Below are 27,925 nucleotides of genomic sequence, written 5' to 3'. Positions count from 1 at the left end.
ATTATTTCCTTCCTCTCCTGTTTTCCATGTTTGAAGCTCAGCTTTGTATTGCTATGTAAAAGCTTTTGTCAAACTTGAAGAAACTGTGGAACAGCTCAATTAGTTGTTGCAAGCTAAAACCCCAGGGAAAGACAGGATACAAAGGCAATTAAAGGATACTATGTAAATATGAACTATAAATTGGAAAAAAAATTTGTGTATTTCAAGCAGCAGGGAGAGAGTCAAGTGCTTAAACATCAGCATCAAGTACTATTTTAGATATCCTAGAGGACCCTGGAACATCTCCATGTGGGAGACTCCTGCTCTTCTGGCATGATAGATGGAGCTGAGGGAAGATTCTCTGGGGCACCTAAATTACATTTGGCCCTCTGCATTCTTAAATGTCACCCTCACATAGAACTGAAGAGGTGACTACAACTGCTGGGCTAAACATAGCAGTAATATAGTAATTCTGAGTTACCTCAGTTTGGAAGTTTAATTAAAAAAAAGAGACAAAAGAAATCTGACATACTACTAACTTCCAGGTGCAATTAAATATCTGAGGTACAGCAAAATTAGTTAAGCTTGGGCCTGCTGGAATTGCACAGTCAAAAACATATTGGGTGGTGAGTGTTGAGGCTGCTTGTGCTAGGCAATTCTTTGATATGAAGAAGAGTTAAACCAGAAAGTAAGTCAAAAGTGTAAGGAAACACTGGAATCAAGTAAAATGTTTTTAGCAGAGGAAAATACAACCGGGTAGCACAGCAAAACATGGTTGCATTTGATTGCACTACAATGTTGCAAGAACAGACAGCTAGGGTTCCATGTGTGATTTTAACATTTTAATTTCATACATTTTGAATAATGAACAGTGAAAATTAACATTCCCTTGGATTTTAAGCAACATCAGGTATTTCTAACTATTGAGCTTGCAAGGGTCTACTGTTCAAACACTAGAGCTACAAGAAGATATCCAAATCCAATGTTTGGTTGCCTAAATCTGTGCTAGGATGCATAAATGTCCATTTTATGACCTTGACTGTCAAAGTGAACAGCCAAACACAACTTTAGAATAGGGATTATAGACGTTTTACAACTGGTTTGTTGAGAGTCTGGAAACACATTTGCTTGAAGGAAGTTGCACTTTATTAACGAGTTGATAGCACTGTCAAAAGGAATATAGTCTATAATAATTTACCATTCTATTACTTTTACTTGTAAATCTAATTATTTTACAGAATCAGTGCTAAGAATAATTCAACATTACAGAAACTGAAAGACAAAATGAAAAAGCATTAAGAAATTTCCAAGGAAAGAGTCATTCATTCATTTAAAGAGTACATGTGAGCAGGGCATGTAACAAACAGCTTACTTTCCCTTATGTGATTTTTACTTTATCTATAAAAGCACCCTCAGTTTGAGAACTATTCTCCTTTGACACATTCCAATGTTTTTCTTTGTGATCCTGAAAACAGCAAGGCCAACAAACAAATATTTAACTACTTTTCAAAATAAGATACCTATAATTCCATAAATTAGACATCAATTTTGTTATTGTCTACTCTATGCTGCAATCCAGCTATTGGTAAATACGTATGTAACAGAAATCAAATTCTCTTAACTGGATTTGAAGGTTTCACTCTAAAAATGGCTAACTTTTTTCCGCAGCACTTAAAATGTTTTTTGTTTATATGTTTTACAAAATGCCATCAAATATTCCAAGAAAGGGCTTGACATCATTGGTTTCATCATCAAGAAGATATCTAATGAAGATTAAGCAAACAAAAAATTAAATTAGGTACAGTACATCAAAACCTATGAAGTCAGGAACACTATACAAAGTATAATCAAGAGATACCAAGACAAGCAAGATAACTTTAAAGTATTTTCCTTTTCTTAGAAAGTTAATTGCTGCTATTATGTGGAAAATTAGTCTTTACGAAATTAATGTTATAAATTAACACATCACCTAGAGATCTGTGTTCCATGAAGGACTAAGCACTGTAATGCTGAGGCAACAGAAAAACACACACAACTTTTTATTACCTGGAATCCACTACTTTTTCCTGTTCGTTTGTGAAAATAAAAAAATCCTCTTTCATAGTGAATTTAGAAGAGTCGGAGATTATTTTTGAGATCGAAGAACACTGTACATTTTTCAGCTCTTGTGAAGGATTTGAATGCATTTTTTCTTGAAAACTGAACTGCAATGTAAATGTTAAAAAGTGTATATGGTTAAAATAGCTAACAAAAGAGGAACTGCCAGATTGTTGTAGCATATAGTACAGATATTTATATTGATATTATGGTATTTGACAAGGACCAAGCACATGATAAATATAATCATATACCGGATGACTTGCAGAATCACAATCAAATTGAGTAAATAGTTTTGAAGTCATGCTATATAAAGTAAATTCAAGTCCTATTTCTTTGTATCATGAATATCACACTGAACACAGGATGCACGTGTGTTTGGACAACACAGAAAGGTTCAGAAATTCATTATGTCCAAACTGTTTCATAAGTCAGATATAGTAATATATTTACACATTAAATACTCTAATCATAAGAAATTCTGTTATCGACATATTTTTACTCACCATATTTATATTTTCACTCTGTACAGGTAAATTCACTTTTGATGTGCTATTAACCACAGAAACAACTGAGTTCTGAATATTGGATTTATCCTTGTAATGTGCATGAACTGAAAATATCAAGTTGAATAATTTAAGTATTTTACAGAAGTGCAAAATAATTTACTTTTCAGCTTAGGATTTTCTATTTATTTCCCTCCACACTTAAATTAAAAAAAAAATCAAATAATTCAACAATGCATACCTTTTAAGAGTTGAAATTTTACTCACTTTTGTGAGCAAACAACCTTCCACACATTTAATTATACAGATACATGTGAAATACAGACAATATTTTTAACTGAGCAAAACTGTAATAAATTATATAATGCTTACTCTTTCGACATGTCATTTGTGGCTTTGCTTCTTGTATACTGGCAAAGTGGTTCACACTGATCTGGAATTTGAAAGCAGATATTTCCATGTTCCATATAAGAATGAAAGTTTTAAAAACCGAGTCACGAAACAGCTGAAACCTTTTGTAAATATTTACATTATGATAAATAATAGTTTGAAAATTATTCAAATATCTTAACACTTGAAATATTTCTTCTGTGGGTTTTGGGGTAATGTAAAGATAAGCAGAGATAGGCAGTCAGATAAATTAACAAATACGCAGTTGCAGACCATCCAACAATTTTTTTTAATTATGACTTTCTCAACTCTGTCTTCCATATTACATTTGCTTCAATATAGGTGACGTTCAAGGTAGAGTACTAATTCTGGTGGTCAAATCAACAAAAAAATTTCAGGTAGTTCTAATAATCATATGCTATAATAAATTATTCTCAAATAATAGCTTGTAAAATATTTTGTGCGTAGGAAACGAGACTTTGTTAAAATAACCTTACCTAGTTCTCTACTGGCGAAGTTGCTAGCAAATACTAATTTCTCATCATCAATATCATCCCAAACATCATCTTTCCGTTCAAAGTCCGCATCCAAAGCATCTGAAAAAACAAGATCTGCTTTTATCTGTATCAGTCAAGTCATGCATTGAAGATTTTTAACGTGTTTTTTTTATGCCATTGTCTCTTGGCTCTTCTCACTCAAACAGTGTTTCCAAGAGAAAGCTGTAATACCTTTGTAATGGACAAGTACAACAAAAATTGTTCTATGCTTTACGACCAGTTGTTCAATCTATTGAAAGGACGATTGTCACGTATGCACTTTTTCCTCAGTGTTATTCTGAGAAAAGTTATCCTCAGTGTAGATTCTGAAAACAGGCATTATAAAAATCACTGCAATTTCATTCTTCTCCTTTGTCAGCAGCATTGTTTGATTCCAAATTTAGTACTTTTAATTCAGTCCTTTCTTCTCTCCACAGTTTTTCACAACACTCTGAATGCTGTCTTCCTCCCGTACATCTAATGCCTAAGAGTTGGCCATGACAAACACATTTTCAAGCATTGTTGTTCAAATTCTGAATTAAAATGTGACAGTTAATGTTTGAAAATACTTCTTTCTGGTGCAAAGATGACTTTCCTGTTTCCTCTCTTACTCTTTTTCCCTTTTGTTTGTTGTATTCTTTCTCTCTTTTCATCACCAATCCAATTCTCTCTGCTAATTTTTTTTCACCTCTCTTCTGCCATACCACCCTCCAGCATCAGACAGTGCTGGAATCTTCATTCCAGCCAAATATGGAATCTTCATTCCAGTCACAGCCCAAATATGCCTAAGAAACCCTGATCCAGGTCTCCCTTTCAACAGAGGGGGAGCAGGACAGGCTCAAATCAAAACACCTGTTCCACAGACACTGGCAACACCAGGAAGGTGCTGCTATAGTAATTCTGGATGTGCAGTAGCACAGTGCATTATTGCACATCCACCCCCCGACTTTAAATAAATTGTAGGTTTAGGTTACTACAATTTCACAGTATATTCTTAATTACCTACATTTTTTTTTATATGGAATGGAAAGATATTGTATTACAGATGCAGTTAACCCTATCAAAATAATGTGAACTGATGCCTTACTTCATTAGAACTATTTTTGCTGCATTTTTTTAAATGCAGCCACCCCAATAAATACAGCCAAGGTTACCTTTTCTGCTACTATTCAATGGAGATGGTTTTTAGTCAGCAATATCTACTACATCCCCTTGATCCTGTATGATTTGCCTCAAGATGTTCTTGAGCATAGACTATAGCTATACTGGAATATCCATCTGTCTTCCCATGACTTTATTATTTTAACACAATCATACATACACTAACTGCCCACGTTGCCTCCAGCAACTGATGATATGGCTACACAACAGTCTTCCATCTTAAGACTAAATAACAACTATAGCAGGTAAATTAGTATGGCAGGAAAATATGAAGCATTAATTTAAAGGAACAGGATTACAATCCCATTGTCAAAATATTAAGTAAAAATGAAATTATGCAGTATAGCTGCCAACACTTAGGCCAGCATGAACTAAAAAACGTTTCAATTAATTTCAGCACAGTGTTTCTTATATGTCTGAGTATGACCTAAACATTGGAGCTGCTACTTATTCACCAAATTAAACAAAACCTGATTGATATCAATCTACTGTCACCAAATGCAATGGCAAAAGGCATGCAGTGAAGAGAACATCATATTTATATACTGATACTGAAGACTGATCATTTAACACCAAATGTGAAAACGTTTGTGGCCTTTCCAGCAGAATAGAAACAAGACATATTTTTTTTCCAGATAGAGATATTTTACTAGTTACGAACTCAGTTACTAGACAGTCATGTTTTGTCAACTACCAAACAAAAGCTCTTATTTCACTAACTTCTTCCAGCAGAAAGGGAAAACAAGAAAATGTATAGATATAAGGGTAAAAATATCTCTTGTATTACAAGTGGCTTCAGTGGAAATACATTACAGTCATACCTTTCAGGAAGTACTTATAGATTTGGGACCTTCACATGTTTATTTAGTCATTACTGTTTTATTTGAAAGTACATTTAGATGATTAGATATACATTACAAATTCTTACCAATACCGGAAAGAAAGCCAATTAAGGCCACTATGTTTCCCTATACATTCAGTGTTCTATAATGCCATACTGGTTGCTCTAGTGATTTCAGCAAGTTTGAGTTCACAAGTATATTCAAATCAAAACAGTCAAAATCATAATTTCAAACATTAGCAATAACTTACTACTTTTTCCATCATTCCAGAATTGCAGTTGTTTCTGAGATACTCCTAAGCTATTAACTACATGGTCCACTGAAGGTGATGATGACTGTTTATTGCTAGACCTATTAAAAAAAAAAAGTGGGTGACATGTCAGTAAAACAGATGCAGAAAGTTGCAAAATAATTTTATCCAGAAAACAATTTTTAGTTGTTACAACTTAGCATACTGTCTAAAATAAGACAGATTTCATTTTTGCTACTTGTATTAATCAGTACCTTGGCAATGCTGGCAACAAAGATTTAGGTGTAAAAACAAATTGTTTGAGATCCACGTTTTGAGCTTGATTTAACATCTGCATCTAAAGAAAGCAGATTATTTTAACTGATAAAATATAAACATACTGAAAACTGCTGTTTTTTAAGGATCTTAATGACATCATTATTACTGTATCAAGTTAGCATAATTTTTTTTTTTTTTAGCATTTTTTTATATAAAATCTTTCTGATGTCTGCTTATCTAATGTAATCAGGTAAAAAGGTTTGAATTACATGCTTCTAGTGGAGTTATCCAAGTACACTGGCAAAGTCAGACTGGTTATCGTTAACTCTCTATCTGTATTAGCTATAGACTAAATCATTCTCTATTGCAAACAAACAAGAAAAGAAAACTGTGAGGAGGAAATAAACCACTCCAATATCTGAAATGCCATTCTTGCTGCAGAAATAACTAGTTTAGTAGTACATTCAAAGGGATAAAGTGTAAGCCATGAAATCTTTCAGAGGTTAAAAACTAACATGGTTGGTTTTCTTATAAACAAGAGGATTTACCTGTCAACGCAAAAAGATCTTTTAATAGCATTACTCTGATAAATATCACTGTTTGTTTTCATTCAGGTCATGTTTTGCAAAAACCAAGTCACAGTACAGTACCTTCCAATGATGTCTCTGTACCTCACCCACCACTATCAATCAACTGCTATAAAAGTAAAACCAAAGAGTACATGTATAGAAATGGATCGTTGAAAGCATTCCTGTTTAGTAGAACCTCTCAAAGATTTCTGGACCTTTGGTACCTTAGTACTTCTTTGCTTTTCGCCTTCCACACATAAAAGACAATCTTGAATGTTCACATTTAGCTATAAAATTCTCTCTGTAAACAATATATACAAATACATAACAGATTAAAATAAATCTATTCAATAGCTGACTGCATTCAAACAAACCTTTAACCGTTTTACTGGGGGCACAGGTGAAATTGAGTTCCTGCTCCTTAAATCAGCTAGGTACAAAGAAAACTTTGAATCTCCATTCATCTCAGACTTTGGAAGTACTCCAATTTTACCTGAGAAAAGGAATTAAAATAATCTTCAGTTTAGTTTAGAAGGAATAAATCCTAACTCTTTCCATATCAATGGAAAGTTTGCCACTAAGCTTGCAATCTTCTATTAATAGATCCTAAAAGATTTAACACACTCATATTTATATAAAAGTGTAACAATCATATGCTAGATGTTCTGAAAAATATTAATCTTTGTAGGGCCTATAAAAATGTTATTGACAAAGCTTTTTATTACTGCTTTTATGACTGCATCATAGCAACAACTCAGGCCAGCCTCTCTTGCTTACATTGCTTCTGTTAATGTAGCTATTGGTATAAATGAAGATATTCTAAATTATATTTGTCTAAAAGTAATTATTAGGAGATTTAATGAGACTCACAGCAGTCATGTCCACACACATCTTTATTTTTACAGCGATGGTTGCATTCTCTGTTTCCATATTTCTTGTAAGTAATCTCTTGTTTAGATCTGCCTCCTAGATAAATATAATACAGAAACGCTCATTTTGTATTTAATATGTATTGTTCAGAGAGTACTTAATGCAGTAAAAGATGGGCTAGAAGTAATCTGAGTCACCAGAATTTTGTTGCCTCCAACAAAACTTTGGGCTGCTCAAACAATGTAATTAGAAAGAAATTAATCAATGCTACTGAAAAACAGATGCACTACCCACAGGGCTGCTCAAACAATGTAATTAGAAATAAATTAATCAATGCTACTGAAAAACAGAGGCACTACCCACATTCCCAAATTCTAACAGTAATATTAGATGCCAGACACCCATGATTTTTCTTACTTTTAAATTCATCAAAGAATTGCACTGTTGTACTGGACAAGCAGAAGCAGCAGCATTGTATTTTTATTATACTTGAGAAAGAAATAGTACGGATAAATAAAGATCTAGCTCTATACTGAAAGCAAAATTCAATTTTCTGTTGACTTTGGTATTAGATAGATGTTGTGGTCTGACTGTTTACCTGTATCTGCTTTTGCTGCTGGCAGACTTTGTGGTGAGCCATAACACACATCAAGTGAAGACTCAGCTTTCAGTTTTTGATTTGTCACCACTTTACTTCCCACTGTTTTCGATGTTAAGTAAAACACAGTATATTCTTGCTGTATATCAAGGCCAACTTTGGAAAAAAGGCAAAAATATTTAAAATTGCTATAAACTGTTTCTAAACTATTGATTACCTTCAGTTTTCTAAAGAGTTTAAGAAAGTATAAATGTTATTAAAAGATCATGGAAATTTGTTAAGATAATGTACCATTAAAAGCACACTATTATATGAATGGATTCTTTATGATTGAGATTAAAAACCCCAAACATTTGCAGAATTAAAGACATGGTTACTAGATGAGTAACAAAACTAGTCCCTTTAAGAGAATTTTTCTGTATTGTTTTAAAACTATGTTTATCTATGGCTTTGCACTGTCAACGTTATTTTAACTTTAAAATTGTACTACAGTCTGTGTGACAGGAGTATCAGCAGCTCTGTATTGACAAAGGTGTGAAATGAGTATGTCAATAGTACTTTTGCAGTTAAATGCTAATAATGGTTCTAGTTCTTATTAAACCAGGATTCGTATAAGACTATGAGAGACACCATTTATAAAAAGAGTATTTTTGTCTTTTATTAGGCAAATATTGCTGGAAAACCAGACAGGCTTTTAAAAAAATGAGAGATTTCCTTCAACTCTGAAACAGAAGCAGACTTTAAAATAAGTAGAGACTAAGAAGACCTGGTTTTAGTCTGTCTTCACTGTTATCAATTTCAGAGAAATTAACTCTTGCATTGAGTTTTACTGAACTCAGTACAAAGTGTAGATAGCCGAGTAGCAATAAATGGACAATTTTTTCTTCATCTCTGCTTAGAAAACCCTTCTTTTTCCTGAGCCACAGGTTTAGCCATAGGAATATAGATTATTCCAGGCTTGATTATTGTAATCGTCTCAATATTCAATGTTCATCATGGAAGCACTCAACATACTTCAGTTAATCTTGCACACAGCAGTCTTTACAGGTGGGGCGTGACGACAGAATTTAATACAGCCAGTCTATTTTTAAATTGTATTTCAAAGCTGATGGGTTATCCCTACTGAAAGTTAATTCAACTTGAAAGCAAAGGGCAAAAGCATATCCTAATCTGTATCAATTGAGCAAAACACTATCTCCCAGTAAGGGTTTTGATGTTTCCCAGTTCATTAATGTGCTAGTAAATGAAACAGATATGTAATTAGAACTGTTAGGTAATACTGAACCCAGTAAAAAACAAGTAATAGAATTTTGTTTCCAGATTAGTTCATTTTATTATATTTTTGGCTTGATATAAAGTGTTTTAATAATTTATTCAAAATTCTTACGCAGTTGTTTTTAAATTAAAAGCATACAAATCAACCTACCATAATCAGAACTAATTAAATTTATACTAATGTCCTCTGATTTAAGAGCTCTTTTCACTTCAATTTTCTTCATCCAATTTCCAGTTTTCAGCAGCACAGAATCCCTGCAATGTATCAGTAAAGTTTTGTTAGATATGGAGAACAAAAACAAGACTGTATACTACGGCATCTGTAACCAAGTGAAAGAGTCTTTATTTGGTCTCAGTTCTTGGATTTTGCTTGATAAGTGGCTTAAGAATAACCTTCCAATAATACATGATTTATCGCCATAAGAGAGCCAGGATCCTACAGATGAGTTTTAGTTCTGCCCAAAGTGCCAGACTTCAGCCAGAACTCACATGAAGATCACACAGTTGGAAAAGATTTTGTTTTTCTTTTCTGATTTGCTCCAAGCATATCTTAGCCAACTGGAGAATTTATTCTATCTCTGAGTGAAAAAGAATTTTGACAATATGATCTAATTAAAGAAATATAGCTAATAAGAGCAAGTAACAACTTGAGAATTTATCTTTTTAGTACGTATTTTACTTGATTTGTATTTATGTGGAAATAATTATGACTTCCATAATATACTATCGGTGTTGTACAGATATTTACACATACTTTCTGTACTGACAAGCACACTGGTATGTTTTTGGGGTTTTTAATCTTTCGTAGCATTTTAAATGACAACAGTGACTAGAAAACACTGTACGATAAAGAATAATTTTGTACTATTTGGCATCAGTAGAAAGTATTGCAAAAAAATGCAAGTCACAGAAAGGATTAAAAGGCAACACCCTTAAAAGATGTGAGGCAAAAGCCCCATATCATACATACATAATTTTCTGATTGAAAATGACTTGATTGTCAGCATCTCCTATGACCAATGTAACATAGTGAAAGTCTGTCGCTGTTCTCTTTGTCTGTAGCAGTTCATAGTTTGTTAATTTGATGGTTACTAAGATTTCAGCTAAGGTATCACTGTATTTTGGAAGCTAGGAAAAAATGATATAGAAAAAGACATAACTGCTAAAATATGCAAAATAAAATATATGCCTTTCCATAGATTTTTAACTGTTGATACAAGCACAAAAGCTTGATTCAAGCAATTTCAATTTGTGGTACAATTTTTATTTGTTGTTCTGAGACACTATTACACAGTACTAACTTACCCATAGCTGAATATTCTCAATTTGGTTAAATATTGAGACGAAAAGACGGTCTACATTAAGTCCTTGAAAAATTCTCCTCTGTTCAATGCAAGGAGAAAGATGCAAGAAGAAAACTAGATATATTTTGGCATCCCAATGTTCCTCTATAATTGTTAAATCTTTCTTCTGAGAGTAACTTCAGAGATACTCATCTGGTATTATGGCAAATGAAAAACTACAATAGAACTGATCATTATAACAATAGTATTTCAGACATTTATTGAGTTTTTAACTTCAAAAGTGTCTTCCTCTGCATGAGATAATTTAAGGCAATTTTTCAAATGTTGCATTTCAGAAAGGTAGAGTGGCTATGTGACCTCTTGAAAGACAAAATGCTTATCAGCACCTCAAAAGCTCCTGATTGCACATGGAATGGCACTCTTCCTTTGTAAGGGCACCAGCTAGATTAATGTAATAATTTACTGCTTCTTCATATTCCTAAGTGTGACGTAGAAAATAAACATGAGTTAATGCTTCTTCAGTAAGTTTTATATGGATGTTTTTCTGTCTCTACAGTTAATTTATATTCAAGATAGAAGAGATCTCTCAGACTCACATATAATGCTAGACTGTGGAATGTACTTGGTGTGCATATGTACTTGGTGTGCATATTGCATAACATAAAATGCAATTAACAAGAGAGAGAGAGGCCAAGATATTACAGGGAATGTCTGTTCCAAGGCTCTCCTTTGATGCTTAAGAGTTTGACTATACATGCTAAGGAGGAAGGAGGCCAAAATATTATGTAATCTTCTATCAGCAAAGGCTCAAAATTTCTTGAAGTCAGTATCTGGTCTTTCATTTAACACCAGCATAAAATCAGAAAACAAATAGAAAATAATTTACCTGTTCAATGTCAAGTTCGTATTTTGGAAGGTGCAAAACAGATTCTTTTATCTGGTTTCCAAAAGGAGGATGTCTGTTTAAAATCTGCAAAGATTTAATTTCATTTCTGATACATTCAGCTGATCAGAGATGCCATCAGAAATGTAAATCCAAGGAATCAAAGTCACCAGAGTTATTATGCCATCAACAAAAGCTCTTATTACCCCTGGTCCTCTACTGTCAGTGATGCCCAGCATAGCAACATAACCAAAAGAAAATGCCAATACTTTTTCATGTTGCTACTGCTTCTGTCCAGGTAACAGCCAATGAACTAGCTAATGACCTCAAAACCTTGCTACTCAGGTTTTATGTGAGATCACTCTTCTGTTACCCTAGCTTTAATCAAAACAAGTGACAGGAAAACTGCAAAAGGAGGCAGAAAAAGGAAATCAAATTTCTAAAGCCAAAACAGAAAAACCCAATTAAGAACTTGTCTCAGAGTAAAAATCTAACTTCTCTAGAATAAGAAGTGCTTTATAGATGACTCAGAAAAATTTTATTCTATGGCTGTCTTTAACTAAAACTAGCAATAATGGAAATTCAGGATTCTCATCATTAATATACATTAAGAGAAACTGTAAATACATATTCCCTTTTGTATTTTTTTCTAACACTCCTAAAAGGGAAATGTGTATTGTCCTTTGTTTCAAACCATGTTAATGATGAAATTCTACATATTTAAGCAACTGCTTTCCAAAACCAGGCAAATCAGTGAAATCATCAACATTAAATTTGCTAGAACAAAACATCATACACATCTTTCAAGCAAAAATAGCAGTAGCCACGTGGTTTTTTTTAATTCACTAGTATAAATGAATAAACCACTTAAACCACTCAATTTTGCTGATAATCATACAGCAGATATATATTAACCGTACCATTTTTACTGGTAACAGTATTAATACTCAATATTTTCCTTATCATATTTATCTGCATATGAAATAATAAATTACCAATTCAAGTTCCCTTGCATTTATGTCTTCTATTTTTTTAAATGATGTCAGTCCAGCATTTACCATAGCGTTTGACAGTGATACACCTGTGCAAAATTGAAGTTTTATACTGTTAAATGACAATGACTGATCTCAAATAATTCTCAACCACTGCATTATGGCAGGTAAAAACAAAGCAGAAATCATTTTATGGTATGTTTCTCCCAGCTTTTTGCCCAGCAAATAGCCAAATCTCTTTTCAGTTGATTAAATATTTTAGTATTATTTAATTTCACTTATCTATTAGTAAAGAGAAAAAGAAATGCAATACAAATCAAACATTAAAACATTCAATATTTCAATACGGACAATTTTTAGTTACATTGTCTAGAGTAAAGCAGATTTTAGATCACTTTCTACAAGAGTCAATAAACATACTCTCCATATATATGATGAAGAAAAGCATGTCACACACCATTCTGTGTCTCAAATTTTTTCCTATCCAAGAAATTATTTCACTATGTTAAAGTCATAATGATCACGATGTTTTTGAGCAAGCTAATAATGAAATTCACTCAAAAAATATTATAATCTTCTAGGAGTCTGCAGATTTAGCAAAAAATTTTCCCATGGCATATCTGCCACAAAAGCAGACTGGCGAAGAATTCCACATACAATCTTATTCCTCTTTGTGATTCCCAAGTCTTTCAAACTTCCAGTGAGATTTAGAGTCATTATAGCATATGAAAAGGCATTTCCCTTACCTGGAACTACAGCCTACTACAGTAACTGCAATAATTTTAGACAAGAGATAGTACCAAATAATCAGAATGACTATGTAGATTCTTCATACGTAGTTCTGTAGAAACAGTAAAAGAGATCTGAAAATTAAGTGGGAAACTTCTCAAGAGACTCCTAGGTTGCTTCTTGGAAGGTGTTACAGGAATCTTATAAGAAAAGACTAATTTCAAATCAATAATTTAATAATTTAGAGAAACAAAAGACCTTTCATTCTTTTATGTATGTTTGAACACCTTTTTGGTCTGACTTAGGGAAAGCATCTTCTACCGTCTTCCTCCTCCTTTGCAAAAGCTCTGTGAACAGTCTGAAGACTGAAGACCCTCACTTATTACTTCTGCAGCTACTTCAGTGAGAGCTGTTGCCTTGTTTCTTCATATGTGAATCTGAAGACTAGTTCTTTTGTCATAATATCTAAAATGGCAGAAGAGTTTCCACCAATGAAGAAAATACAAGATATAAATATGACTTTTTGCCTTTTTCTGAGCAAGAAAAAAAAATGGACGTAGAAATCAAACTGAACAAGTAGTAAAGGTGATAAAATCCTGTATGGCAACTGATCATTATCCCATCTGTCAGAAAAAGCAAACAGAATTCAAGTGTATCAGAGCAACAAGAGGGAGCATCCTTGTTGGACAAGATATAGTTGTAGAAACGCAGTAAGAATTCAACTGAATCCTCAATCTCAGTAAGGCCAAATGTCAGTTAAAGAACAGTCACTTTTATAAAGGAAATACTGATTACTAAGGCTTTTTTAAGATTCAAAAAATAACATACTGAGATAAGAGTATAAAAATTAGGGATTTCTGAGTATGTTACATGGTATCAGTAAATTTCTGTGAGCTCAAACAATTCACTTATGTTCACAAAGACATAGAATAGGCTTAGCAGTCATAGCATGAGAGAAGTCAAGAATCAGACATAATATAGGCATCAATTCAATATTTGATTCAGGAGAGTGAACTATCAGCAGGCTGTTCAAAAGCCTGTGAGCGGAACAAATGGAACTTTCAAAGTTAGCAATTCTTTGTAACAGATGCTGCAAGAGCAATGACAGCATAGGAAAAAAAGCCACCAAAAAACAGAAAACAGGACAGAGGTGTATATATAACACTTCTATTATTAAAAAACTAAAACTGACTTTATTCTGTTGAATATAGTGTACAGGAAAGGATTTGTCTACACTGCAAGTGCTATGTTTATTCCACTCATCCTAACCCTCTATAAACGCTGAACATGAGGCAGACTCCTCAGATGACCATGCGCACGTTGGCACAGATCCAGAGGTAGTGGAAACGGGTTCCCACCATGCTGTACTGTGCTGCACCCAAGCTGACAAGCTCTGTCCCTTGCTTTGAATCCACATGAATGAAGCAATACAGCTTCTGCACCTGAGCTGGCAAAGCTGTAATGTGCTGTACCATATGGATCTTCTGGCTTAGCTATTCTCTAATTTGCAGATCTCTGTACTATACTGTTCTATACAGAGCAGATGTGTCTTTAAAGAGGAAATACAGAGAACACTGCAGTGAATTTTGAAAGCATGAAAGGAGTATAAGACCAGACTTCAAAGCAGGAAGCTATACTATGACCTTAAACAAGTATAACTATATTTTTGTAATACAGAGGACTCCAAAATTTCAGAACTCCTTTTCAAATACTTATGACAAGCCTGTACTTCCAGCCAGAAGTTCATCCAGTAACAGGATACAGTGATAGGAAGATTATTAGAAACTTGTGATTCTCATGTGCATAAGAACCTCATGCACAATAAATTTATTTCTATTTTGTGATTCCTATCCATGTCAATGCAAGTTAAAGGGCTTTCATGCCTATGAGTAACAGGATCTACAGTGACAGCTGTTTGGAAAGAAAGGCATAGCCTGGTCAGAGATATGCAATCACACAAATATGGAATATGCCCAAGATACTAAGATGAACATTAAGAAGAAAAAACAAGTCTGAAATACTTTGAAAGCCTGAAGAAAATTAATAAATGGATTACTTTTATCATGACAGACTATTCTGACAACTGTGGTACTCAATTGTGGCAAATGAGGAATCAGAAGACTCAATTATATAAGGAGACATTCCAGAAATTAGCAAGCTAATTATGAGTTTTGATTCTCTATCAGATTACACCTTTATAATTTCTAACTAATACCTACCAATTTTTTCCAATTGTTTAGACACATGAAGTGAATTTTCCCAAAGTTTGCACCTGAAACACTTTGCTAAGATCAATGAGCTTAATAAAGCAGAAAAGTTGTTCTTACGTGATGCCAGAAAGTCAGATAACCCTGTAAAAATAAGATTAACTTGTATTAATCAGATAAAATATAGCTTATTATTATATGTACCAAAAAAGGATTAAGTTTTACCATACATCTAGTAACTCTTAAGCCATTTCTAAATATTCTGCCAGTATCTTGTGTCAAAGTAAAGTCTTGAATAGGAATGCATCCTAGCTGAGCCTGAATAAGACTGGAAAAAAAAAATTTGTCATAAACAAGTCATACTGTAAGCCAAGTAAAACAACATAAAAATTTCTACTGGAAAACAAAAGAAAATTTAGAATAGAAACAATAAAATGCAAGATCTGGTCCTCTATAAAATGACAGAAATTTTAGCAGGGACTTCAACAGCCATAAAATGACAGCTTTTTAATAAAAAGTAAAGTATTTACCAGTTTATTTTCATTTCTCTTGTTTTTATCTTTCCCTCCATTGGAAACCTATGCAGGAAAATATACATATTTTCTGCTATTCTTTTTATTTATTACTAAAAAGATACTTTCCTTTTTAAATGTATTTTTTTATACCTGACAGTTATTTTGTCCTTGTCTTTATTCAAAGTGTTCAGTATTTTCTTTCATTGTTCTTAACTGACATCCAGAAATTTCTGCGCAGTTGGAGATCATTGTAATCTGTACAATTTAACTTTTTTATTAATTGTTTTTCTTTCTATTTTTTCCTATCCACTTTTTCCATCTTTTAAAAAAAACCCACTTAAAAAAAATTATTGTCTCAACACTATGACCATGAGCAGATGGTCAATCAGTTCTTTCTAATACTGACCAACTTTCTTTCATCTTCCTATAAAGGCTATTGTATAACAAAAGGGGAAGATTTTTCTTTCAGTTTTCAGATTACTATTCCACTTGAAATGATGCAAAATCAATCACAGTTCTAACACTTGATGACATAGAAGGCAAATATAAATAGTTTTGCTATCTGTTATGTATTTCACTCTACTTTCTTCATACTTTAGTAACAAAGATAGCCATTGGAGAATAGGCATTCTGTTTTTTCATGGCCAATATGTTCTACCATAGTATTTGCTTGAAAACAAAATGCCTTTTGTGACAACAGTAGTAATAACAACCTGTTATCTGTCAGAGGAAAATTACTTACAATAGAAGGACAATCCCTTTAAAAGTAAAATCTGCTCTCCATGCAGCTGTTTTTTGCAATAAAAAATAACTACTAAACCACAAAACAATACAGCGTTTAATATATAAACAGAACAGCTTTAGCACTTTGTATCTTCATAAGCAAGGTTAGTGAGGGGGAGGAAGAGTTGGAGAACAAAAGATCTCAGAGTAGAAAGCCTCAAAAACACTCCATAAGGAATTTATGAGCTCTTTAAAAGAAATGAAAAGGTCTGCTTCTTATCTTTGATTCTGTTTAAAATCAATTGAACATACATATATTTTCTTTAAAAAGTTAAATTACCAATTCTTTTAAGGTCTCTGTTCCCTTAATTGTGAAAAATTGTTTCACTGTATCAAATGCAATATAATACCATGCCATTAATCTTCCAGTCTCTGTAAAAGAAGAATATACCTTAAAAAATAAATACACCAAGTATTTTTTTAGTGTATTCTTTTTAAGTCAATAAATCAGTTATTTTCTTATTGCAGGCTCTATGAGATTTACCACCACTGACTCAGTATGTTACTACTCCAGCTGTCTGATGGATATTACTGACCCCATCACAGAGTGGCAGAAAGAAACATGCACCAGTTACAGTTTTCACCAATGGAGATGAATTCACACTAATATACCAGACCATGAACTGTGGTTGCTGAGAAGCCAACCAGCTCTAGCAAAGGATTGTAGAGAAAAGCAGGTATTGATAAAACCTGTCCTTCATTGCACTGCGTCATATCCAATTATCCTGTGATAATGTTCTTTAGTTTTCTCCTATCCAGCAACAACAACAAAAATCCATTCATGAATCAACATTAAGAGAATGAATTTCCATGATTTGTTAAAGAAACTTGCTCATATATTCTAGTCAATCTCTCAGATTCCGCTACATTTGTGTACTCCTGTTAACAGGTCACAACAATAGCTGTGACCCTTTGTAGTTCACTACTATCTCAACATCACTTCTGAAAATTAGTTTATTTAAAGAAAAAAAAAAAGTGTTACCTGTTGGTTTGAAATTATTTGCTTCATCCATCCTGATCAAATCAAGAGATGATAAATTATTTAAGTTCTTCAAACACAGTTCTGTCAACAATTTGAAAATATATGTATTTTTAGTACATGTTAAAAAACCTATCTATGTACAAACCAGAAACATTATCAAATTGCAATGAACATATACCCAAGTAATTCCACTGAACTCAAGTAAAGGTTTTGGAATATGATCCTGCTTCTACTAAAGCTGGTGGTTAACTTCACCCTGGGGAAAGCTCACACAAAAAATATTTGATACAGGACAACCCAACTCTTTTTCAGTAAAGAAATGGTAAAGTAAAAGAAACTAGATGCATGGAACATAGGCTGCCATTAAGAACTTTAAAAAGAGGTTATTTTTAAAATCAGAGCACTTAAAGGAAACATAATCCACACCTACAAAGCATTTGTAAGTGAAGCCTTCTACCCTAGCACTATCTGTAGAGGTGATTTCAAACCATGCCTGCTCCCATAAAGGCTTATTTAGGTAGCAACATGCTTCATTCCCTCCATTCCTTTCAACCCACATGCCAAAAATAGAAATGCCCTGATCTAAAAGACAGGAAAAGGTAGAAAACAACTGAACGTGCATATGAACTAGGTAACTTTTCTTACTGAGAAGTGCTCCTTTTTTTATCTGCATATTGTAGCCAATGTGTCTCATAACTGGAGACTTCAAGTAGTAGTATATATGGAACGTATTCCTGGAGATGGGTCCTTGAAACCCTTACACAATTAACAGCCTCAGTGTAGTTCCACCAAGCCCAACATCAATCACATTTTTTTCTCCACAATTGTGTAAAATTCAATAAACGTTTAAGTGGAGTTCAAGCATCGGCTTTACAAATTTCAGGGCATATATCAGACTATGTTTTCATGTACCAGGCTCCCCTCCAGATATTTAAGCTCCAAATGGTCTAGTATACAAACATATAGAATCATGGTGGACACAAGGACTTTCACTGAAGAGAGAAAAATGGATTTGTAGATTTGCAGAACTCTATTTAGCAAGTAGTCTTTTATTAATATACTTATTTTGGATTTACTAGGAAACTCACATTAAAATTAATAGAGTTGTATGCTACTTCCATATTTAAAGATGAGAGGCATTGATTCCCAAACTATTTAGTCCGCTGTATATTTTCTGATGGAATTGTAAATAACTAAAAAGTGGTATTTTAAAAACATTCAGTAACTGGGTTTTATTCAAACCTTAGCAAAAAAAGCCTCTTAAAAGTAGTCTTCCAGTGTTTTTTTACAGTATTACCGGAAAAATATAGTGCTGCTAATTTTACTTTTGTATCTGTAAAGTTGGATGCCTCATTCTTACATTACTGCTCACTTGAAGACCAAGTGCAATTTCCTAATTATGTATTTGCATTCTCTTAGTTCTTTGCTATTGTATTATGCATTTGCTATTCATACGCAAATTTGAAAAGAGTTTGGAATAAAAATAGCAAAATAATTCTTAAGAGGATCTACTGAATCCATACATTTGAGATATGACTGATATTGTATGGAATGCTTAATGCACAGAAATCTTCAAAAGATCGCAAGTCTTCCCTTGACACCCTTAAGCAAAATGAGTAATTCAATCCATGAGGGCCGAATTTCAGGAAACAAGCAAACAATACAGTAGGATGTACCATCTCCAATGCAAAACGTCATGGCCAGAGAGTGGAATTCTCAGATCATACCAGTCCAGATGTCTGAATAGCAAACCTATACAATATGAGTGCTGTGACTTACCTGTACAAAAGTACAGAATATAAGATTTGCTCCTATAATCCAATTCACTGAGTCCATCTGGCACTCGCTGGTGTTCTCTAAAACTTCTTTTTCACATTATTTATAAGTTTTTGAATGACCAATGCAAAAATATCCATCATAGAAAAATAACGTGTTCTCTATCTCCACCTGCTCTATATTAGTTCTGCCTAACGTGCCATAAATACACAATTTTAAACTCTTTCTAAGGTGAAGATGTTTACATTTTAGCCTTGAAAACAAAGGATGTAAATTTGTGATGAAGGGAAGATGACAATTTCTGAAAAGGGTTTTTTTGGAAGTACAGCAACAGAAATTAATGAAAACAAATGAGATCAAAGGAAAATTAGGAAGAATGACAAGCAATCAAAATTAAAGTGCTCTGCTCCATATCTCTGAGTAGGTATATGGAGATGAGGTAGGTAAAGGCATTTAATTTTTTTCCTCTATAGAAGAAAAACTTCTTCACCAGTCAAAACATACTGATAGTATTTCGAAAATATTAATGATTAAATAAAATCAACAGCACAACATAGTAAATTACATTTTTTCTATGAATGGATCTGTTGAAATTAATGTAGATATATAATAAATATGGATCAACCTGCCATAAAATGTAGCATTTTACTGAAAAAAGCTTAAAAGTCATTTACCTTGTAATTTCGCTTCAATTCCAATTTTATCCAATCCAGATGAAAAACCTTCATGAAAAGACAAAAGGCTTTTTAACCTAACACAATTATACACTTCCTCCTCAGTATCATTATTCATCAAAACTAAATCGTCTGGGAGCCAGATGAATACACTGGGAACAAGTCAAAGTCTTACATAGTGTATCTAAGTATCAGTAAGTGGCTGTTAGAACAGATGTCCAAAGGTAAAAGCTGCAGATATTCCCGTATGTAAAATATCAGAGTCCTAAAAGTTGCAGAAATTTCATTGAGCAACTTCACATGTAGAGTTTTCCTATTTTAGAATACAGGAAGCCACCTAAATTGTACCATCCATTCAAGTACTAGATGTACTATGTTCCAGTCCCATCTATAAATCCTTAAAATAATTGTCTTCAGCAAGTGTCCAATGACTTCATAATCAGGTGTAGAGCAAGTGGCCAGGAACAAAGATATGGTCAGGGCTGGGGACTGAGAGGCTGTTCCGGACAAGATAAACTGAAGTCACCAGCATTAAGATTATTGATATTTTGGTTTAGAAAAACTGTGAAACATTAGACACATTTTCTTAGCAGCAGATTACATATTCAGCACTGAAAAGTAAATTATGGCTTGATACTGCATTAACACATAGTCCAGTGTATAAAGATCAGTCGAAATAGATCATTATGAAGCTGTTAATGGCTTCTTCATAGTTTTTAAATGTTATACCATGCTGAAACTCCTATTACTTAAATGTTACAGGCCATATTACACATCTTGTTTTCAATCTCTTATGAAATAATAGTCCATAAGAAAACTAAAGAAACAAATAATATGTATCTAACACATTCTACTGTCATAATTTAGATCAACTTAAAAAAAAAAAAACAAACAACAAACCATAATGAGTTGGATTTTTTAAGGCTCTTATGTACAAGAATGTTGATCGTATCCATTCCAAAGCTACAGTGACATCTGTGACAGTATGTAGCACTATTTCTGCATTTAAGTGCTCAACAAGATGCCTGTGCAAGCTAGCAAAAAAAATAAAAAAAGGTAAGTACATTTACAAATTAGTAGTACAAAAAGTACTAAACCTACTTTTTTTAAAAAAAAAAAAACCACAAACCAAACCCCTCCTCCAAAACCACAACATTTTTCTGTGTGGGTTTTGTTTGTGTTTTGTTTTTGTTTTGGTTTGGTTTTTTTTTACTGTCAACTGTTCACTTTAATCAGTGAAATCAATAGAAAACAGTAAAGAATAAGTAAATAATCAACAACATAATTTGTTTATTATGGCTTAATGTCCAGCAAGTAAAACTAAAAAAACCTGTCAACTGGGAAGTTTCACAATTATTTAGAAAACAAAGCTACTTACATTTAAAAGTTACAGCACAGTGTTGATACTTTGAATATATTTCAAAAATTAAACCTTAACAAAATTACATTAGTAAAATTTCCAAGTTTACCCTTAATGTCTTAACTTTCCCATATATCTTTCTTGATATTCTGTTAACATAAGTGAACTCTGTAGTCTGGTATTTTCCAGATGCTACCATCTAAAAATTCAGAAACATGATATCCATTCAATTCTCACTTTTTGTCTTTTTAGTATGTATCATTTCAGTTTTCCACTAGGAATATAAAACTACTTTATTTTTTTCTAAGTTTAAGATGTTCTAAACATGTTTTTAGCTGATAAAACAGAGCTGTTAACTTCTGAATAGCTTGGTTTGATTTTCCTTAAATTATTCTTAAATTTCTTCTAAATAGACCAAAAAAAAAATCTCAAAAGCCACCTGAAAAAACACATTCTGTAGAAACTGTAAAACATTGCTACCATCTATAGAGACTTGTAAAAAATACTGTTACCTGCTCTCTATTACATCAGCACCATTTAACATCTGTATATACCTCTCCCTTGTACTCCATCGCGTCATAATAACTGCTGTAGCTGTAGTGTCAAACTGAAAAATAAAACCACAAACAAAATCTTTAGCTCTTAGCAAAAAAATTCCAGTTGAATGTGCATCATGTATCTGTTGAAACTATGAAAATTGTTCTCTTAAAATCCTTTTTGAAATAGCTGTCGAGTGCCAAGGCCTCTGTAACTTAAAGGCAAGTTCCAACTTATTTGGGTAACAAGCAGGACTCGGGATTCCAGCCATTGCTGGTAGGCAAGTCAGTGCACCAGCCTACAGGTGCTAATGTACATATATAGAGACATGCCAAGAAACAACACACATGTGAACTGTCATTGACTTCTTTACAAGGTCCACAGCCAAGGAAAGAATTCCTAACCATAACCACAGAAAATAATTTACTGACATGAATTCTCATTAGTAATCCTTAAACATTAGAAAGTCTTGAATGGACAGTTAAGCCTTTTATAGCAATTTTTTATAATCTTCATCATCTACTCTCAAGCCATCTCACTTAGATTATTTTGCTTTCTAATGGAAAAAAATACTGTTAGACTGATTTATTTTTTTGTGTACCAGAAGCTTCCTGACTTTTGCATTTTTTAGATCAGATTAGTGTATGTAATACTGAAAGGCAGATCTTGGTAAAAGTTTTAGGTCTTGACTCACTAAGTTAAAGTGGCTTAGGATTCTCAGTCATGACTTTAAAAACCTTACTGAATTACAATCTCTAGCAAAAAAAAATCCAATAATTTAAGAAAGTTAGGAATATCAGAATTTCCATACTAGTTTAGATCTTAGGTCCAGATAAAATACTGTCATGTGCACAAACTGTCATTAGCTACCACAGTAGCTAATATAAGCAGCCTCTGGAGACAGATGTGGGGTAAGCTATCTCCCATATTAGGCTTTATCTGTATTTCTAAAAATTAAAAGACTTAAAAGTGTGAGACTTAACAGAAATTATTTGGAGACTTTAAAGAGGTATAATTAGAATAACCATTTTTAACCACTACCTCCCTTCCTTTTTACAACCAAAGCAATGTCTAAAACCTTTCTAAAACATAGTATTCTTGGCATCAGCAACCTCCTGTGGAAGTAAAATGAATTATAACTTTTTGAAGGCCACGTTTCTGATCCTCCCCTTCTCCACTTCTAACTTAATTAAATGTTTTCTTGTTTTGATGTTACAAGAACAAAAGCACATTGCTCTCTATACTATTCAATATTCCAGATTTTTTATTATGCAATATATAAGTTGTGTGCCAGCTTCCTACTTTTTCTCTAATCCCCATTTGTTATGTAACCCAAATGTAATCTTTAGGTCTTTTTCCACAGCAAGGTGAAGCAGTGCTTTTTAGTGGACAATACAAAAGCAAACAGATTTTTTTTCCTCAATTAGGAAGTTATCCTGGAGTCACTTAACTATTAATAACAACCCTTTAAAAACAAAATGCTGCAGTAAAATTGTTGATACTGTAGTTTATCTGCCAAGAATAATTTCTACTGATTCGCTAACAGATAGCATCAGTATAATACAGCATCAACTTACTTGAGGCCTTCCTGCTCTCCCGATCATTTGCAGAATATCAGTTTCACTGTACTCTTGGAACATTCCTCCAACATAGTGCATTGTGGATTTTATAACCACCAGATGTGCAGGTAGATTGACTCCCATGGCTAAGGTGCTAGTAGTAACTATATCAGATTAAAGTACATTGATTGTGGGATGAACACCATTGAAATGTCTGGCAGACATTAAACAAGCATCAAAATAAGTGACTAACTCTTGATTCCTAAGAGCTCTTATTTTCTAGAGAAGTCAGAGGGCGTTCTGCACCGCAAAGCATTAGACGTAGATTACAGACATGGATTTGCAAAACAATGATTATCAGCATTCATTTATTATCAGTATTCTTTAACAAATTACATCCCAGGTATTTTTATTTAAACATTCCTTAACAGTTGGAGATAATCCAGAATCCAATCCATCTTCAATATCACACACACACTCTGAAGAAACATTACTCATATTTCTTCATGCACAGATATTTCAATACCGCCATGGCTTTGTAGTGATCAATACCTTTAAGATATATATTTTTTAAGCCATCAGTCATTAGCACTGTTTATATCCATGGTATCAAAACAGAATCACCACCAACAGTATCACAATACTTTGCCAATACACACTCTCACATAGAAAACACCAGTCAAATTTGTGGCAAATTCTCTCGCACTCATGTTTTCTAATTAACTTTCTCTAATGAATATATGGGGTAGCAGGACTTGAACATGGAAAGCGAGCTATACAGGCCAACTGACATAACTATTTCGCTAGGAAAACAAAGTATTCATGAATTTTTCGATTCTTTTTTGAAATGAAAGGAGAACTAATATTAGTAATCATAGGTGCACCAGGAAAAAAGAATCCAGTCTAAACTAAAGGCATAACCACACCATCCTGTGAGAATATTATTGTTTTTCATATTGTGATGGTATGCAAAATGGGAAATTTGTCAAAGCAAAATGACCTAACCATAAAAAAGTTGCAAAGAAAGGTTACTTACCAGTCCAATCAGAGCTTCAGTCCATGCATGCACATGTGTATATACACACACTGTGAGTATATGTACACTCTACTTCAAGACCAAAGAATTTTCCCCCTTTACCCCACATCACACTCACAGACATATAAAGTGGAATAAGCCCCATACTCTTTCTGTTTCCCCTCAGTTGTAGAAACGCAATTCTAGCATCTCAGATGATTCTGAAATATTAATACAAACTATAAGTTTCAAAAGACTTGAGTACCAATAAGCAACATTCTTTCAGTGATAGCCCATATGTACCCTCATATTGTGCCCAGCTGTGGTGCAGGGTCTCAAAGTTATTTTTGCAAAGAGCAATTGTAGAACCACAGCCTCCTGAGATTTCAGAAATGGCACCGCAGTTGGCAAAGCCATATACAGTGCACCAGGTAGCCAAAGTACAGTAGATTGCAGGGATGCAGAGGCTATCTAATACCATGGACACTGGAACTCTAGCAAGGTTGCCAGACCACAGTAAGGGTATCTACTTTAAATTTTCATAGTGAGTCATGACCGTTGTACAGGAAAGAAAAAAAATCCATTAATCTTTCAGTGTTGTATGTGAACCACACAGACAATTCCCCACAGGGTCTGAATCTTTTTTTACAGAAAGCCTGGATGAGATGAGACCATCACATCTCAAACAGATATCTTCTCATTTCAGGTAACAGCAGATAGGGTATTTCTTTGGAAGCTCCCCATGAGTCAAAACACCTTGCATGGGAGTTTGAAAACAGTATCCTGCCCATCTAAGAAGTGTACATGTAAAAGATTACCTTCAGGGAAGCCACTGCTACAAAGGACACAAAGAAAACCTCATGTGAACTCTGAGGAAAGACACACTAGCAGAGAGTTCCACATCAACAGGACGGCTCAGTGGTATGAAAAGGAAGCGGACACAAGCAGACCTATATAGACATACGAGGGAGGATGACCTCCGTGTATGGTAAAAAGAAGAAAAGTCTTGCAGTCTTTAGTAACACTGTGTATTATACTCACAGGGTAAAAGTGCATGTGAAACACAATCACGTCTTTATCTGAATTTCACAAAGTAATTCCAAAGGTTAAACAAACTAGAGAATCATAAAATACTACCACTTCCAAACAGCAATCTTCTCAAATTAACAACATTTTGACTTTCAAAGTTAAATTTACTTACAAAGTACTGGTAAGTCTCCTACAGTAAAAGCTCCTTCAATTATTTTTCTGTCAGATATCTCCATACCCGCATGATGATAAGCCACACCATACATTAAAAGATCTGATAATGAAATAATTATATCCATCACTTGACTAAGTTTACTCAAGCAAGTATTCACTCACAGATTAGAGAAGTAGTAGGTTATATTTACCTCTCAGTTTGGAATCTTTCAGTGAATTTGCAGACCTCTGCAATCTATGCAACACACACAAAAACGTTTGAATACTTCAAAATCACAAAACAGATTCACTAATGTAAGTGGAATGTACAAAGATGCAAGTATGTTTTTAAAATGCAAAAATAAAGCTTTACATGAAACGATATACGCAAATATCCCACTAAAGATTGTAAGGTGTATTTCTTGACATGTACATTTTTTACATACTTACCCACAGTTCTACTGCCTTTGTGCTTTTTAAGAATGTTTGTAGTTTTCAACTACATGTTAGACTATCAAAAGGACATAGTCTTAAAATAACTTTTAAAATATATGTTCTTTGGATATTTTCAACCACCACCTTTCCCATCTTTGCAAAGGGAACAAACTGAACTCTCTGAGGCAGCTGTTGCAGCCTTTCCAGCCCAGTCATCTTTCGAAGTCACAACCTACAATCTAGATGCGTTGTTCACATCATAAGGTAAAGACAACTATGTTTGAGGCCCAAAATCAAGAAATAGCTTCTGCATGCCTAGTCTTCCATGACTAGGCAATCCCAAGGTGAATAATGAATATGGGTCAGGGCTGTATTTATTAAAAGTATCTAATAATGCAAAGACTTCTTATGGCTTAACGTAAAACACTAGTAATATCCCATCCAATTCAACTAGTCATATGCTTAATCTTTGCGCTACAAGGCCTTATATGTCCATAAGACCTAACATTTGTATGTTTAAAAAGTAGCTTTTAGAAACAACTTAATGTTTGTGAGAAGTACCCTAAAAATCTGAGAAGCAAATAAAACTTCCGCAAGACGAGTGCCAATTTACCAAAAAGAACATCAGCTGTGATGATGGTTTTGTTGCAGACACTCCTCTGCTAAAAATTTTATTAGCTTAACAGCTTTCTTAATAGATGTCACAGGTTTATGAAAACACACAAACACTTGTTAACAACTTGAATATAAAATACCTTTGTTTCTGTTCTATACTCAGTAGAAATTTAGCATCTTTTGCAAGAACAGAAGCGGCCTGCTGTACTCCTTTTCTTGTGGCACAAAACTATAAATAAGAAAAGATTTTTTTGAATCAACACTTTTAAGAAAGAAACAATTTCAAATGTGATGAAATAAAAGCTGCCGTACCACAAGTGCTGGTTTTTGTTCCGAGTATGTCTGTATAATACTAGCTATCTTGTAGTTAAGAGTTAAGTCAAATTTGAATTCTGTCTGATTGTCACTGCAAGGAAAACCAAGAACAATTTTGCGTAGCTTCACTGGTCGTTGATCTTCACCTATTTTCAGACATACAGCAGGCATCTTACTATCTGAAAGCCATTCTGCAATCTTTAAAAAAGAAGAAATAGAATGGAAATGATCAATTTTTGCTTTTAATCACACTCTGCTCTAACAGCATCATGCAATAACTAACAGCTTTTGTCACATGTAAACTATTAATGCATTTGACATTGCTTTTGTCATTAAAATCACAGGTGAAGTTCTGCTTTCTACAGGATCAATATAATTCGGACTGAAACCTCAAGTCTGTTGTGATTTGTACTTGGAGATAAAGATCACGAACAGAAATCTAAAACTTAAGCATAGAATTGGGGGGACCTAATAGCTGCCTTCCAATACCTGAAGGGAACTTACAGGAAGGCTGGGGAGGGACTTTTTACAAGAGTGTCCGCTGATAGGACAAGGAGAAATGGGTTTAAGTTGAAGGAGAACAGATTTAGATTAGATCTTAGGAAGAAATTCTTCAGTACGAGGGTGGTAAGACTTTGGAATAAATTGCCCAGAGAAGTTGTGGATGCCCCCTCCCTGGAGGTGTTCAAAGTCAGGTTGGACGGAGCCTTGAGTAGCCTGGTCTAGTTGAG

General features: G+C 33.6%; 1 protein-coding gene across 1 annotated transcript in view; it reads right to left on the bottom strand.

Annotated features, from left to right (window-relative positions):
- Positions 1-1,675: 1,675 nt before the first annotated feature.
- HFM1 (helicase for meiosis 1) overlaps positions 1,676-27,925 on the bottom strand; it is a 39,370-nt gene continuing 13,120 nt past the window's right edge. The window contains 31 exon segments of the mRNA XM_086617555.1: positions 1,676-1,742; positions 2,026-2,183; positions 2,583-2,672; positions 2,674-2,689; positions 2,955-3,048; positions 3,473-3,586; positions 3,957-3,959; positions 5,762-5,862; positions 6,016-6,098; positions 6,963-7,081; positions 7,459-7,554; positions 8,057-8,212; positions 9,483-9,586; positions 10,302-10,459; positions 11,522-11,605; positions 12,514-12,599; positions 15,459-15,590; positions 15,677-15,774; positions 15,977-16,024; positions 16,112-16,162; positions 16,164-16,216; positions 17,025-17,116; positions 17,727-17,807; positions 20,177-20,224; positions 21,077-21,210; positions 22,049-22,143; positions 23,651-23,796; positions 25,849-25,950; positions 26,042-26,085; positions 27,020-27,108; positions 27,192-27,392. Coding sequence (XP_086473681.1) covers positions 1,676-1,742; positions 2,026-2,183; positions 2,583-2,672; positions 2,674-2,689; positions 2,955-3,048; positions 3,473-3,586; positions 3,957-3,959; positions 5,762-5,862; positions 6,016-6,098; positions 6,963-7,081; positions 7,459-7,554; positions 8,057-8,212; positions 9,483-9,586; positions 10,302-10,459; positions 11,522-11,605; positions 12,514-12,599; positions 15,459-15,590; positions 15,677-15,774; positions 15,977-16,024; positions 16,112-16,162; positions 16,164-16,216; positions 17,025-17,116; positions 17,727-17,807; positions 20,177-20,224; positions 21,077-21,210; positions 22,049-22,143; positions 23,651-23,796; positions 25,849-25,950; positions 26,042-26,085; positions 27,020-27,108; positions 27,192-27,392 — 2,943 coding nt within the window.

This window comes from Tauraco erythrolophus, chromosome 10, assembly GCF_009769465.1.
Source record: "Tauraco erythrolophus isolate bTauEry1 chromosome 10, bTauEry1.pri, whole genome shotgun sequence".
NCBI classification, from domain to species: Eukaryota; Metazoa; Chordata; class Aves; order Musophagiformes; family Musophagidae; genus Tauraco; species Tauraco erythrolophus.
Note: the sequence above shows the minus strand (reverse complement) of the source record. Positions and strands in the feature narration are given on the sequence as shown.